Below are 17,459 nucleotides of genomic sequence, written 5' to 3'. Positions count from 1 at the left end.
GCCGATAAGCAATAATAGAAAGAACAAACGCAGAATGTCAATTGATGTCAGAGTGTCAGATTTTGAAGGTTTCAGTTGCTTAGTTCGAGTATTGAAACATAAAATACTAGAATATTTCATAAATATATATCTCATATCTTCATTTTTTTTCTTATAGTATACATATACATTGGTTTCTAAGTGCAGAGATGCCAACTGCATCGGACACGCCAAAATAATTAAAAAAAACGGTAAATAACCACTAAGTAAATTTTGCAAAGATAAAGTGGTGAATTATATAGGCCTACGAACTATTTAGAAACAGTGGTGGATAAAAATCTACTAAATTAAATTTATTAAATTAAGAATCACAATTCTTTCATACGTCAAATTGACGTGTGTCCGTAGAAATAGGTATATAAGAAAAGTCCGTAAACCTATCGATCTATGTTAAATAATATCGATCATCATAATCTTCATGATTATTTTATTTTATATTGTTTATGATTATATTGTCATTTAATTATACTCCATGCCACTCAACATTTCTTGATTGTCACACGAACCCCCTCTCGATTTTTTGGTGCTGAGCACCCCTTCCTCCTCCCATCTCCATTCCTCCTCACTACTCCTCATCATCGATTTATTACTACAGATGAATCGGTTAATGCCCCACTTCACGGCAGCGCACCGAGATTTATGTGATTTCTACCATTCTACCATAGATTTATGTGATAACAGGTAGAAGAGTTCTCACAGCTTAAAGGTGGGTTAAGGACTTGCAAACTGACAAATTCGGTCATTCAGTGAAATTTTCGCTGAGAAAAATAAATAAAAAAAGCATTATTTGGCTGATATTGATTTGGTTCAATCACATGGTGAGGTTAAAATTAAAAACTATCGATATAGTTTTATTTGTCGGAAATAACTAAGAAATTTTATTAATATTTTCTATTAATTCTTTTGAAAAATAAATTGGTTTTTGTAATTTTAATTTAAAGTTTTTAATAGTTAACTTCGTTAAGATAAATTAAATGTTATAACTCCTTTATGTTACAACTCCTTTATGTTATAACTCCTATATGTCCTAACTAATGTTATAACTCCTTTATTAGATGTTATAACTTTATTTCTCTACTTTATGTAGAATAAAATAAACCAGTATTCTAATTCACAAGCATTTTGTATCATTTTTTTCAATTCGATGATTTTTACTAAGTAATCTGTTATATTATTCAATTATTTTGACTAACAGTAATTTATTGCATTACCAATATTTGGATAATACATTTTCAGCTATATTACTAAATTGACATAAAAAATCAATGTTAATACCATTAATATTCCAAATGATACTTCTTTCTTGGTTGGAAATATTTTAGTATTGATATTTAATCAGCAGGAGTTGTATTTGCATTGTCAAGAGGAAAATACATTCATTTACAAAATGCTTCATTTGAAAATGAACCAAAAGTCTAAAATCCTAAAATATATTTTTCAAATATTATTTTATTTTAGTTTCGAATTTTCTCTGACAAAGAAATTATTCATTTGTTCCAAAATTCGCTAAGGGTGATAAGCAAAATGTCATACAATTATTTATTTTAATTTAATCGAAAAACACTTTCCATTGCATTATCAATTTTGTAATATTGAAAAAGAAAGCTCTTTTTCCACTTTTCATTATCGAATAACATCCGACAAATTGATTGCAATGAAGCATGTTACCTTAATATTGTAAAAATGACAAACTGTCTTTTAAATTATTGATATCAGATATCGAATTGTTATCACTCAATTGTTTGAAAATTAAGTTGGTAATGAAAACTGCAAATCATTATAACTGTTTGTTTGCATATTTTTATCATATTTAACCTAAGTCACGTGGTTGTGAGATTAAGGCATGGCAATTTATTTCTATTCACGTAACGCTAAAAAAGATTAATTTTTCTAAAAAAAAGTTCCATAATGGGTTCTTCGATTCTAAAGTGTACTTTTCTTTTAAATTCGATTCCAAATTATGAAACAACCGAAAAGAACATTACTAGACGCATATCAAATAAATACCGACTGTTCTGCTTTGCTGTAAGAGTATACTTTTGAACCTTTTGAAAGTTGGTTCTATCTGGTTTACAGTCCCTTGCCTGGAAATCATTTTTAAAAAAATTTCATTAGAAAAATTGGAAGAAAAAAAATTTGAAAATAATCACACTGCATAAGGTTAAGCACTGAGAATTTCATGGCTAACACAAATTTACTTTACCTGATCAGAGTATTAACTATTAACCTGATAACCAGCAATACTGTTAATTAACCAGTACCCATCTATAACTAAGAAAAGCTTAACACAAATGAGTATGTGATAGAAATTCCATCCTGATATTTGATTCTGTTACCAGACCCCGTAACACAAATGAGTATGTGATAGAAACAACACAAATGAGTAGGTGATAAAAATTTCAGCCTGAGATTTGAGTCTGTTACCAGGTAAAATTAACACAAATGAGTATGAGATAGAAATTCCACCTTGATATTTGATTCTGTTACCAGACCCCGTAACACAAATGAGTATGTAAGAGAAACAACACAAATGAGTAAGTGATAGAAATTCCACCCTGATATTTGATTCTGTTACCAGATAGAATTAACACAAATGAGTATGTGATAGAAATTCCACCCTGGTATTTGATTCTGCTACCAGACCCCGTAACACAAATGAGTATGTAATAGAAACAACACAAATGAGTAGGTGATAGAAATTTCACCCTGAGATTTTAGTCTGTTACCAGATAGAATTAACACAAATGAGAATGTGATAGAAATTCCACCCTGATATTTGATTCTGTTACCAGATAGAATTAACACAAATGAGTATGTGGTAGAAATTCCACCCTGATATTTGTTTCTGTTACTAGATCCCGTAGTTGTGAGCTTATTTTATGAATTTTTCTTAAACTAAAATTTTTTGGCTCAGCGTGTCCTATATATGCATCGTGGCATTAAATACCAGATTCAACTAAACAAACTCAACGTTTTGTCTTTGATTCTAATGACCGAGCAATCGCATTAACCTACTAATAAAATAAAGTTTTTGTGCTTTTACTCTCACTGTAACGAAAATGTGGCAAAATATTGGTTTATCTTAGTGTGTTATGTGACGAAATGGGTCCGTTTCTCTTAGAAAAAAATCATACACGACTACATATTTATTCAAATGATTGAAGTTTCCTTTTCTTCTGGATTAAATTCTAGACTCTAAAACCCGAGAGTAGAACGTTATAACGTCTTTTATCTTAGAAGGACGCGTAGTAGAAATCCTTCATGGAAAATTCATTGTAGGTGAACTACACTGGTGTTAGAAATTAGGAGAATTTGCAGACTTGGTCAAAAATCAGAAAGAACTACTGGACCGATTTTAATGAAATTTGATACGTACATACATTGATACAATACAAAACAAATAACCATTCAACAATTGTAATGCACACGTATGATCGTGCGTAACACTCGTTATAGTTGAAAGGTATGAAATTATTGCAGGATAATTCAGGCCAATTGTCACAGGAAATGATAAACTGCCTCATTTCAAGTATGAAATCGCGCTGCAATCCTGTATATCTATAAGAGGGGACCATACTCTCGGTTAACCCATTTTTTTTGTTGTTGTTTATTCTGCAACCGCTGTTTCATACCTTCCGATTCCAATGAGTGTTACGCACGATCATGGATGTGTATTGCATTTGTTGAATGGTTATTTGTTTTGTATTGTATCAATGTAATTACATATCAAGTTTCGTTAAAATGGGTCCAGAGATAATCGACCAAGTCTGAAAATTCTCTTATTTCTTGCAACATTGTACATAAGCAATTTAGCATTTAAAATATAGAAAAACTGAGCTTAGAGTGAACCAGGAAGTTTTAAATGCTGAAAATATTTCCTTCAAAATATTAAAATATAAATAAATTATGCCGAAACGTAAACGAATTATGTGTCCCGTGGTTATTTATATCATGGAAACATTTTGTCATCATTTGAAACTTCATGGTTTGGACTAGATTGGTTTACACACTACACCTAAACTCACATTTCTCTAAACCTTTAAATAGTTCTATAAATAGTTCAGGATGAATGATTAACCTTTTCGCGCCGACTGTCACAAATACGTGACAGCAGTGGCGTACGCAGAATTTATTCAAGGGGGGAGTTCATAATTTTCTGAAATTACTAAAAGATTCGAGTATGTAATAAAGCACTATTATTTACCTAATTTAGTGAGCTAAGAATTTTGACTTTTTATTTAGACAGCATTGTTTAGTTAAATTTTGATTTTACTTTTAAGTTTAAGAACATAGTGAAATATCTTCTCGCATGTAATATCTTCTGAAAAAAGTCCAATGTCATACGGGTGGGAAGTAACACTTTGAGGGCCACTTTCACATTCATCAGATTTTGTTATGCTAGAAACGTTTTCTTCAACGGAAGTATAACATTTCTGTTCAATAGAAAAACTTACATTGGTACCAGATACTGTCACTTCACTAATTTCAGGTCGTGATTTTTTCTCAAAATGATTAAAAATGGTTAAATTCTTGCGTTTTGGCATCCTAAAGATCCAAGAACAGCAAATATATGCATATATTTATTGGCATAGAAATATCCGCTATGCTACGATCTCAAAGTTTCGAACTGGAATGAATAACTTCAACGAGCACAATATCTCCAATGGTATTGTTACTGATTTCTTCACTAGTCGAAGTAGTGGCGACGACGGGTTCGGCTATTGAATTAACTTTTTGTTAAGACAAAACGAAACAGATTTAGCGACGAGCTCCGAAAGACTAGCGGCAGAGATAACTCTTAGTCTGACTAACTCCACTGTACTCCGTTCCCCCTTTTATATAATTTTTCACCGCATCTCCAAAATTCTTGAATTGTCTCAAAGACGACAGAACGTCTAGGATTTCAGAATCATCGCGTAAAAACCTCGCGAATGATTGCCAATCTCGAGAATTATCGCGACTGGCAGGACAGAAAGGAACCAGCCCGTAACAATATCACGCGAATTTGGTTTCAAAAGTACAACTCTATTATAGTAACTGTTTTTTCAGTATTTTGAGAAATACCGTGAGAAAAAAAAGTACGCATAAGGCAAATAAAAATATATAGTCTTAAAAAATAATAGCCCGCATAATTTCTACTAAAATTTTTATTTTTGCCATTTTGTTTGAGCTCAAGGGGGATGTTTAAACCCCTAAACCCCTCCCTTGCGTACGCCCCTGCATGACAGCATAAAACCGTATCAATCAGGGTAAAAATATAAAACTGGTAATCAAAGTATTTCTTAAGCAGTTTATTTGTGGGCGGAGTTATAATTGTTTGATTTACTTAATTCACCAATACTTTGTTCAAAATAAGACTACTTAGTTATACTTTGAATTAACATTGATAATATATATGATTAAACTAACAATAATTAAAGTNCATACCTGCCAACTTTTAATCCTTTCCATTATCATTTTTCCCAGTGGTATTAAAATGGAATTAAAACTTCAATTTTAAGCAAACAAATACGTTGTATTTGAGAAAACTTAAGTTGACAACCATGATAGTAACGCAAATTAATATCTGTGCTTAATTTTTGTAAGAATAGTGGTGATCAATATCATTTAAAAATTAAGATTATAAAAGAAAAAATAGTATATAATTACTACCACTTTAAATATGAAAAAGAAATCTTCCGGAAAATCCGGAAGAGTTGGCAGGTATGGAATGCTTTTCTGAATCATCCGTCCCCAAGTGGTTAAAGGTCCGTTTCGTGGTCTCAGGTACCCAGTTACAATGTTAAACTCAAGTATTATATGTTATAATTGAAAGTAGTGATAGTCACGATTAATTTGATTTCTTCCAAAAAAAATTTATAAAATGTACTCTTAACAAATTTTTTTCTTTACCGGATATGCAAAAAATCTTATTCAGAATCGCAAACAAAAGTTATCATCAAAAATTAATGACAAAAATATTTTTTATTATTTTATTCCATTTTTTGTTGAAAGATAAAAACATGTTTCTCAAGCAGACATATTTGTTAGAACATGTTTCTTCCGTAGAACACAGTAAAGTTCTACCAATATCATCTAAAAAGCTATTTCTTTTCATTTAGAAAGTGCACATTTTATCACCAAAAAATCAATATTGTTGACCCTGCCCACTTCTTACAATTTTAGAATAAATATGCTGCTTTAATATTATCCAAGTTGTTGAAGTCAAAAAGTATTCATACCTCAACAATGAAATCGATCTTATCACCTTCTTGTATAATGCAGATGTTTTGAGCCCTGCATATTGATTTGAAAGTTATCCTATTGTGAAAATTATTTGTGTTTCTAACAAATGTATGTCGAATGAGATTATATTTTTAAAAAAAATGGTATATTATGAAAGCAGTGGTATATTAAGAAAACAATCATTTTGATTCATTCTTAAAAAAGAAAAATAGTAGAAAAAATTAATATACTTTAGTTTTCTGCTTACGTTAAAAACACCTAAATATGACCAAACATTTTACAAGTGGTGAAGAAAATGAAAGCGACAACATTTAAATACATTTGTGGGAATTTCAAACCTGAAATTACTTTTGTTCCGAAAGCTACAATATTTTTTTTTTAATTTAAACTGGTATTTTTAGTTTAGTTTCTCTTTTTCTGAATATGCAAGTTTAAAAAGAACGTGTAGGTTTATGTACATATACAATAGTCTGCTTCTTTTTATTTTATTTTGAAACAGTCATTGAACAGCTGGCCCAATTTTGAGTTTACGACAACCATTGTTCAACTCAGTAGCTTTGTAATTTTGAATCTAATCTAGAAGACAAGGGAACTCCTGGATCAAGTATTGGGAGAAATTTGCCTTCGGGGAGGACTTTTATGTGAAAGTAACCCACATTTGCATTACATGGAGAGAAAAAACACGAAAACCTCTCACGGTTAGCCTGGTGGCAAGAGTACTCTAACCCATGATCCGTCTACCACCGAGGATATTTTACGTCATCACTGTGGTTGGTGAGAGCCGGATGCGGAATTAGTATCGACCAGTCATCGCTGGGATTCGAACTTTCGACCCTTTAATGCATCATATTTATTAGACATTTTTTTTGTACTTTTTTTCATTATTTTGTATTAATTTAGATTAAAGGAAGAGGAAAATATTATATTCAGCAACTTAACAATGTATAAAATACAGTATGAAACACCGGTATCCTTTTCTGTGTTAAAGATAAAATTTTCTAAACACGACTCACTCCAAAATAAACATTTTTCAGATTTGCTCTTAGATTCAGTTATTTATATTTTCAGTTATTCATAATCGAAATTTCTTTAATTTACAAAATTATTGATAAATTTCTCAATATGAATAAGAAAAAAAATTTCTAACGACTATTTTTTGCATTTTATATTCTAGTACAAATACGACTCCGATAATCTAACAAATTTTTTAACAACTATTAAACTGTTCAAATATTTAACTATTAAACTGTTTTTTAGCAACTATTAAACTGTTTATGAGCAAAAATATATTTTTGCTCTTAATTAGAACATCAGAAAAAAATATATAAAAGGTTTTTGCAGCTAATGGTTTTTTTCTCACATAATTAGCTCCTACACAACAACAATATTCAGTATATGATCATAAACTTTTTAGTAACATATTCTACAGTTGAACTTTCGCCTTAAATATCTCTGAATGTAATAATATAAATAAAAATTTATAAAATAAATATCCATTATCATACCTGCCAACTTTTACGCATTTGGCGAAAAATTTTATTTTTATATTTAAAGTGGTAGTAAATATATATTTTCTTTACTTTCATAAACTTAATTTTTAAATGATTTTGATCACTATTCTTAAATAAATTAAGCATATATATTAATATGTGTTACTACCATGGTCGTCAGCTTAAGCTTTTTCAAATACAACGTACATACCTGCCAACTCTCCCGGAGTTTGCGGGACATTTTATTTTCATATTTAAAGTGGTAGTAAATATATACTATTTTTTCTTTTATAAATTTAATTTTTAAATCATTTTGATCACCACTATTCTTACAAAAATTAAGCTTATATATTAATATGCGTTACTATCATGGTTGGCTACTTAATTTTTTTCAAATACAACGTATTTGTTTGCTTAAAACTGAAGTTTTAATTCCATTTTAATACCACTGGGAAAAATGATAATGGAAGGGATTAAAAGTTGGCAGGTCTGAACGTATTTTTTTGCTTAAAATTGAAATTTTAAATCCATTTCAATACCACTGGGAAGAGTCATAATGGAAGGGATTAAAAGTTGGCAGGTATGCATTATTCTTTATTAGGAGTTAATCTGTTCTCAACAATAACAATTCACCGTAAGGAAATTTAACACGGCGAAGAAGCAATCCAATATAAAAATTGCATCCGTTAAAAACAATTGGTAGTTACGGATTTTTATTATTCCCGGAAAAAAACTAAAAAATGAAATTTATTTGTTACCAGTTTTTACACCGGTGTGCCCCCAAGACGAGAAAATCTAGCGTGACCTACCGGTGGGTCACCCCGGCGTGAACGTGTTAATAGAGAACCAATGTGCATTGCAAAACAATTAGATCAATTCGAGATTGATACGATTGATAGTCGAGATTGATACTTCTTAGCTTGTATGTAATGAATATTGTTTTTGATTTATGCTTAAAATAAAACTGCTGATTTAGATATTGGGCTGCCAATTTTCTACGCTTTTTGGGAAAGTTTCTTTTAGTGATAGCTAAGTTTATGTTTAAACGTATTAATATTTGTTTTGTAAATTTGATTTAAAATTATTTTCCTTAATACTACACGTAAATAATTCAAAAATTTATATGAAACGCTACTTTTTTCCAGTTCTCTACGTATTATTATTTGTTTTGTAAACATATTATTATTTGTTTTGTAAATTTGATTTAAAGTTATTTTCCTTAATACTACACGTAAATAATTCAAAAATTTATATGAAACGCTACTTTTTTCCTGTTCTCTCATAGAGAAGCTTATAAATTGTTGGCAAAATTAATAAACATTCTGAAAGCTTTAGTTTTTACCTGTCAAAAACTCTTAAAATAGTTTTCAAAATGCGCAGCTATTGTTAGCTTTGTAGATATAATGTTAATGTCATTCTCTGATAGATTAACACGTTCACGCCGGGTGTTACGCCTGAAAGCGGGACGAAAAAGAGAAAATACTGGTAGAAGAACTATTTCTATATTAGCTAATATTCGGGAGGAGTTAATCTATTCTCAACAATAAAAAATCCAATGTAAGGAAATGTATCATGGCGAAGAAGCGATTCGATATAAAAATTGCATCCGTTAAAAACAATTGGTACTTATGGATTTTTTTTATTCCCGGAAAAAAACTAAGAAATGAAATTTATTGTTACCAGTTTTTACTCCGGTGCGCTGCCAAGATGAGACAATCTAGCGTGACCCACCGGTGAGTCACTCCGGCGTGAACGTGTTAATAGCCGGTACATTCACATGATTTCATACACTCGTCAAAAATGTTTTGGGATATAAAAGTTGCTTTCAGGCATCTATTTTGTGCACGAAAATGTACTACAGCGTATGCAAAAATTCTAAGATTTTTGATTTATCAAGTCCTGCTTTTTCTGCATATTGAAGTGTCTAGGTTACCTTGAGTGACAGAAATCAAGAGAATGTCGACTTTCACATGTGAATGTCAACAATCTCACAGTCGCTTTGATGAATGTCCAAAAACATTTTTATATCCGATTTGATATTAGTTTTTTCTATGATATTATTATATTTATTCGATATTTTAATATCTGCTAAGGAAAGATTAGGAGAAACTTCAGTGTTCGGAGTACCAGTTAAATGCATACTGGGCTGGCACTTGACCTTAAAAGACATTGATGTACCGGCAAATGTTTACCGGAAGTGAAATTTTCATGGAAAATAACATAAAACGGTCGCATCACTATGGGTACGTTTAATAAAGAAAAAATGTTTTTTGCTTGCACTTTAATTTTTATATAACTAACCTGCCTTTTACATAACTAACCTTTCGAGTATGTTGGCGTGATTTTTATTTCAAATTATGTAATGGTAAATAAAACAAGACAAAGAATTATTAGCACGCCTCCTTATAATAAATCTAAAGTGAAATATTTCGGATACCTTATTTTTTCTATTTTTCTCCATGATTATAGCTATTCTGAAAATGTTACTCTCTTGGTTCATGCACTCAACTCTTTACTTAAAGATACACACACCATGACTAACTTTTGTAGTTTTTACAAATATTGCATTAACACGATCACGCCGGGGTGACCCAATGGTGGGTCACGCTAGATTGTCTCATCTTGGCAGCGCAGCGGAGTAAAAACTGGTAACAATAAATTTCATTTTTTAGTTTTTTTCCTGGAATGATAAAAATCCTTAACTACCAATTGTTTTTAACGGATGCAATTTTTATATTGAATTGCTTCTTTGCAGTGAGAAATTTTCCTACAGTGAATTGTTATTGTTGAGAATAGATTAACTCATACCTGCCAACTCTTCCGGAAAATCCGGAAGATTTTATTTTCATATTTAAAGTGGTAGCAATACACAGGTTATTCCAATTAACTTTTTGAATTAAAATGATAATTCTAAATGAGTTTGATCACCAGTACATATAAATAATTACAATAAATTATATAAAAGCACAATAATCCTCGCTCAAGCGAATTTCAACGGGATCAAAATATAAATATATTTTTGAGTTAAATTGTTTTTCGTTTATTGTTTTCCAACCATTCTGAAAATCCATTTTCGGAAGGAGGGAAAGTTGGCAGGTATGGATTAACTCCTCCCGAACATTATCTAATATTGAAATAATTATTCTGCCAGTATTTTCTCTTTTCCCGTACCAGTATTTTCACTTTTCCCGGCGTGAACGTGTTAATATAGAAAGCAAAATTTCTAAAACCACCGTAACCCTTTCCGAGACAGCAAATTTTGTTTGAAAAATTTTAGTCAGGCAGGACATAAGCAAGTGCGGCCTCAGACAGTACATTCTAAGTAAAGCGATATACATTAGCTCTTACCTTAGAGAAAATTATACACTTTTTCCCAATTTTTTCCTTCTCAAATAAAATTAACATGGTTAAGCATAACATAATTAAATATTGAAGTTACAATTCAATGCAAAAAAAATTATAATTTTTGTAATTAGTTTACTCACCTTGCAGCAGCTTCAGTTTTGAAGTACAGGGTTATTTTGCAGAAACAGATCCAAGAAACGAATAATGATGTTAATTTCATGTAACTGTTCGATTTAAATAACACATATTTTCAAACTTTAGTTTTATGTGAAGCTACGTATACAATAAGTACAAATTTTTCCGAAACCACCTTGAATATTAAAAATTCAATGTTGTTGAAAATTCATGAAAACTTCTAAAAAGATTTTCTCAAATTCTTAGTCTTTTTTTAAAAATAAACTTATATAAATCACTATTTTCGTGTTTTTTTCTTCGTTGAAAAATCTTCGGACATTAAAAACAATAAATAATATTGATGTTTTTTTAACAGAAATTTTTTTGTCACAAAAATTTTTGCCTATTATTTCTTCATATTATTCCTTTCATTATATTATTCTATTCTTCTTTTCATCCTAAATGATTTAAGGAAAATTGTGCATTTCATAAAAAATTAATCTTCGCTGAAATTAAAAGAAAAAAAAAATTCTTTTCCATAATAATTATCCCTCTCTTTTTCGCTAGGTATGTACTAACTACATATACAACTTAGTAACTATTCGTTAACTATCCAATGTCAATTATATTATTTTTATGTATTATTCTGCAACAAGCTTTTTAGAACTAAGCGTCATTATATAATTAAATAAGCCAGATACAATAAATAAAAGAGTGAGAATAACATATCCAATTCAAAGAATCATAATTGAAGCACGTGTTTGCCGAACAATGAACAGTTCCCCAAAGAACAACTTTATCAGCTCAGAAAAACTTCATCTGAATATTACTGACCAACTGATGGTCATAAGTTTCGAGCGTTTTGTTACCATGCCTACAAGCTAATATATCCCCCTACTTTCTTCGCATTGCTGAAAAAACGTTCCGTGCTGAACAAAAGCTCTCACGCCTTAGAAACCACGCAATGTATCTTTAAATTTCGAAAACTGTTTTAAACCCTTTCGCTGAGTAATTTTTTAATTTTTTTTTATCAAAATAAGTTCAAGAAATTGCGTGTTTTTTTTTATTAAATATTTCAAATCAACGTACATCTTAAGGTTAAAATATGCAAAAGTTTTTGACAATCGAGTTTTTCTCTTTTCAATATAAAATCAGATCATAGTTAAGGTTGTCAGAATATTTAAAAAAAGTAATAAACAAATAAAAACAAATTTTTGAAAATCAATCTTGATTAAAAATATGATTTTTTTTTACGAAATACAAATAAATGCTTATTATACTGAGAAAAATGCGTTTAAAATACTTTAAAAATATTTATTAGAAATTAAGTTTAGTGTGAGAAACTTCGTTACAAAGTTCGAAGCAAAGTCCTGCCTTGCAATCTTTGCTGCAAGTTAGCGTTTCTTTGTAATTTTTTTTCACTTTCAATTATTTTTTGTCCCGCAGAGGACTGATCGTTAAGACACGGTTCCCAGCAGATCACCGAAGTCAAGCATCACTGGCTACGGTCAGTGTGCGGGTGGGTGACCACTTGGATCAGTCTGCGTAGGGACCGAGGGTGTGCGGTATTGGTCCTCGTTAAACTGTGCTACCGTAAAGTGCTCGACTTCGCGCGCAGGTCGTCGGGCTACCGAAGCGGGGGTGCCATCCCCTCCGCAGAGGATCGAAATTGTGATGGCATGTCTTCGGATCATCCTCAGGGATGTTTCCCAGACCGTCGCCAATAACCCATTGTGCAGCTCTAGTGCGACGTAAATGAACAACAACAACAACAATAATTATTTTTTTCATTTTTTTGCGCAATAAGCAACACGTTTTGAGAAGAGCCCGCCAAACGTTCTTAAATTTGTATATTTTGCCAAAATATAGACAACTAACGCCATCTGTTGATTCAGATCTGAATTAACATTTGAACATCGCAGAAAAGGCGAAATAAAACCATGAACAGGAAAAAAGCGGGTTGCACAGTTAAATAGACACAAAAAATGCAACCCAGCGGGAGTCACGCGTTGCTCAAATCATGATTCAACGTTGCACGCAGAAATCGCGGGATAAGCTGCGAGAGAATTAACTTACTCTAGTTATAAGGAATTAATGTATAAAACTATTTTCTTCAATTTTTATTATTGTAAAGAATAACTTCTAAAACATTAATTTTTGTAGTCATTGGAGAGATAAATTACTCTGAAGAACTCAAATGAGTTTTGCTTTCCTAATGAATTATCTTAAAGAAATAATTATGCTGTATTTTTAAAAACGAATTCTTAGTTGACAAGTAAATAATAAAATTCCCAAGAAATATTTGTAATAGACATTTAAAAATATCTTCAAGTTCAAAATTGATTGCTTATTGTTTGTCATACTAATATTCTTATGTTTATTTTTTAAGAGTAAACATTTCTCAAGTATAACAGAAAAAAACGAAAGTTTATAGTTTTATATGAAACTATCAAGAGGAGAGGGAAACTAGTGTGGACACTCTTTATAAAAAAAAAAGTGAAATAATCATTATTTTGAACTTATTTAGTAACTTTTTTCATTAAAATTCGAACAATTGCATTCATTTAAAAAAAAAAAAAAGAAATTGGCTAATTTAGAAGTATATTTTTTAATAATCTTTTTTTTTCATGAGAAAGGTTGTTTTTATTCAATCCAGCTCCATAACATGGGGCTAGTGAGGACAAAAGTCATAAAATCAATTTATTTAATCTACTTAAAGAAAGGCAAATGAAATTAAAAAAAATTATCTAATTCAATAAATAAATACCCAAATATTAATATTAATATATATATATATAAATAAAAATAAATATTAATTATTAACCCACGTTATTTTAATATTAAGATTAACAGGGGGGGTTGTCTTAGAAAACTGTCACAGTGGTAACGAATAAGAAAAAAAACTCTGATCTTTTAATAAACTTATTACATAAACTATATGTCACATATTAAAGAAAATATATCTATTGAAGAAATGAGGGCTGTCCAATCTCGAAAATTTAAAGTGGTATCTTGAAAAAAATACCTGCTAGAATTGACGTGAATGTTCTACCAGCATTAAAATAATTTTTTCTTAGAACTGCAGGCAGGGGTGAAAGCGAGACGGAAAAGAGAAAAGGCTGGTAGTAAAACCATCTCAGTAATTGTTAATTTTCGGGCGGAGTTTACTTCTTCTTTTTTTAAACTATTTAACAATTTCTATTTTATCTTTGAAAAGAAACAGATTAATATATATGTTAAAATCTTAAAGAAATCTTGGTAGTTACAGATATTTTATTTTTCTCGGGAAAAATGCTATAATAAAATGTCTTTCGCACCAGTTTTTCATCTTTTCCGTCTTGTTAGATAAGGGCTTTCACCCATGACTGCAGGAGCCCAAATAACATGAACTTGTCCACGCTAGCTCCGCGTAATATTTTGTTTTCATAAGCTCATAACTTGTTAATTAAAGAAATGCATATAAAAAATGGCAATTAAAATATGTAATAAGCATATTTGTCTATTACATAATATCTATTATTGTTCAAAACAAGGAAAAAAGTCCTAATTTGTAATTACAGCAAAAATTAAGAAGTCAGTTTTCCATTATTTAAACCTTTATTTATTTCTTTTTTTTTAAAGGGATAAATTTTTTTTTTAAATAAATCATTTAACGGTTAAGTATAAATTTGTCAAATTTCTTTCATCTATGAATATTTATAACGTAATCAAAACAATGTCTCATTATTACTCTAATTTTGGAAAAATGAACTTTTTTGCATTAATTCCATAATCCTGGATGCAAATTAAGATTTTTATATAACTGATATATCGTAGTGGATGTTTATTTTTTACTACATGTTTTGTAATAATAAATAAGCATCCTTGTATTACATGTTTTATTTCTACTACAGAGCATGAATGGTTCAGAAAATTATCGCATTCAGTACTGCAAGTACATGAGGTGACATTATTTTTTCTCTTTACTTTAACTGCTTCAGTTTCTCTTACGTTATATTGTCTTCCAGTGTATGAAGTCAACACCTCCTACGAGAGAAAAGGCCTCCACACGGATCAATTCAATTGTCCGACGTAACAAACATAACTGTAACATAACTGTAACATAAACGTAACAAACATAAACTGTGCTGTGGGCTAGAAATAGGAAAAATGTTACAACGTCTGTACTACTAAACTGCACAGTGAGGGAAATATAAGAAAGAGGTTGCAAATCTCGGACTATTAGCTGATCGGATTTCTCGTCGATGGTAAGCCGTGCAAAAGCTTTGTCACTTCCAAGTGGTATTGATGGAGCACATTAGTTGTAGTAGTTTGTAGAAACTGTCGAAGTTTCATTGGCTGTGTAACATACGAAATACATACGTTATGCAATAAACCATACTTCATTGCTCTGAAGTGTAGATAAAATGAAATAAAACTTATTTTATCCACAAAATTCACTTTTCTTACCTTCATCAAAATATCTCTCAATCATATTTAATTTTACAATTTTCATGCTATAAACCAGCGATAGTCTATCTTTTGATCCTGACGGACCACCAAGTAGAAAATATTTAATTCGCGGATCATTATTATCTGTTAACGGATCATTATTATCTGCAGATTAAACTGTTTTTAAAAATAATTAAACTTTCGGACTACTAAACTGTGCAGTGAGGGAAAATATGTAAGATGTCACAACGTTCGGACTATTAGAGGATCGGATTTCTCGTTTTCGGTAATCCGTGCGAAAGCTTTGTCTCTTCTAGGTGGTGTTGATGGAGCCCTTTAGTTGTCTGTTGCTAACTGTAGAAGTTTTATAGGCTAAATAACGTACGAAATGCATACGTTATGCTATGAAATACAATAAACCAAACTTCATTGCACTGAAGTGTGGATAAGCTGAAATGAATCTTATTTTATCAACAAAGCTCATCGTTTTACTAGTCATCTTATTACTTTGTTACTTTTATTACTTAATTATTTTCTCACCTTAATCGAATGATCTTTCATCGTAATTTATTTTTTAATTTTCTTGCTATAAGCCAGCGATAGTCTATCTTTTGATCCTGACGGACCACCAATTCGAAAATATTTAATTCGCGGATCATTATTATCTGTTAGCGGATCATTATTATCTGCAGATTAAACTGTTTTTAAAAATAATTAAACTTTCGGACTACTAAACTGCGTAGTGAGGGAAAATAAGTGAGATGTCACAACGTTCGAACTATTAAAGGATCGGATTTCTCGTTTATGGTAACCCATGCGAAAGCTTTGTCTCTTCTAGCTGGTGTTGAGGGAGCCCTTTAGTTTTTTGTTGGTAACTGTAGAAGTTTCATAGGCTAAGTAAAGTACGAAATGCATACGTTATGCTATGAAATGCAATAAACTAAACTTCATTGCACTGACGTGTGGATAGAGTGAAATGAATCTTATTTTATCAACAAAACTCATCCCTTTACTAGTCATCTTATTACTTTTCTTAATTACTTTATTACTTTTATTACTTAATTATTTTCTTACCTTAATCGAATGATCTTTCATCGTATTTTATTTTTTTAATTTTCTTGCTATAAGCCAGCTATAGTCTATCTTTTGATCCTGACGGACCACCAAGTGGAAAATATTTAATTTCGTGGATCACTAGCCCGAACTTTGAAATGCCTTCGAAAGTTAAAAAAGCAAACTGTTTTTAAAAATAATTCAAAACAAAGGCAGCCGTACATAATAATACTTAAGAAATAGTACTCATTCTAACTTCAATAAGGTTAAACAAGCTTTTATTCATTGTTGATTGATTTATCCAAAAATAGAAGAAATGTTTTGTTTGTTTGTTTTTTTTAACTTTTTTTTGCATGAGAGTTTTACATGAAAATTGAAATAACTATCTCTTTCCGATAATTTGAAAGTATTTTTAAATTGCGTACACAAATCAGCGTTGTTAATATAAATCATTATCCCTTGAACCAAACAATTCCATTCGAAATAAATCAACATTTATCACGGAAAAAACTAATTCATCTAAAATCAGATATCGAATACGTTAAAAATGTCATTATTGTCAAGTTATTGGTTCGCAAAGTAAATTACAACATACTTCCTCATTGATATTTCTTTCATTTACAGCTAGCATTTGTTTAGAAATTTTGATTTTGAAGTTTTCGTATAGGTAATAGCAAAGTCATGTATTTCTTGCGAAATCAGAACATCCAGCTTGTTAACTGCAATTTTAAAACATTTCATTGAAATGGAAATATGACTGAT

At 30.5% G+C, this 17,459-nt stretch overlaps 1 protein-coding gene and 1 long non-coding RNA gene across 2 annotated transcripts in view; both read right to left on the bottom strand.

The window, feature by feature from the left end:
- The window catches only part of LOC107443772 (glutamate-gated chloride channel-like), an 85,841-nt gene extending 73,801 nt beyond the window's left edge, over positions 1 to 12,040 (bottom strand). The window contains exon 1 of the mRNA XM_043039848.2: positions 11,240 to 12,040. Coding sequence (XP_042895782.2) covers positions 11,240 to 11,319 — 80 coding nt within the window. The 5' untranslated portion in view covers positions 11,320 to 12,040. The remainder of the gene's footprint in view (positions 1 to 11,239) is intronic.
- Positions 1 to 17,459, bottom strand: part of LOC139427292 (uncharacterized) — a 297,439-nt gene that overhangs the window by 170,716 nt on the left and 109,264 nt on the right. The window lies entirely within an intron of this gene.

This window comes from Parasteatoda tepidariorum, chromosome X2, assembly GCF_043381705.1.
Source record: "Parasteatoda tepidariorum isolate YZ-2023 chromosome X2, CAS_Ptep_4.0, whole genome shotgun sequence".
NCBI classification, from domain to species: domain Eukaryota; kingdom Metazoa; phylum Arthropoda; class Arachnida; order Araneae; family Theridiidae; genus Parasteatoda; species Parasteatoda tepidariorum.
This window is presented reverse-complemented; position numbering and strand designations above follow the sequence as displayed.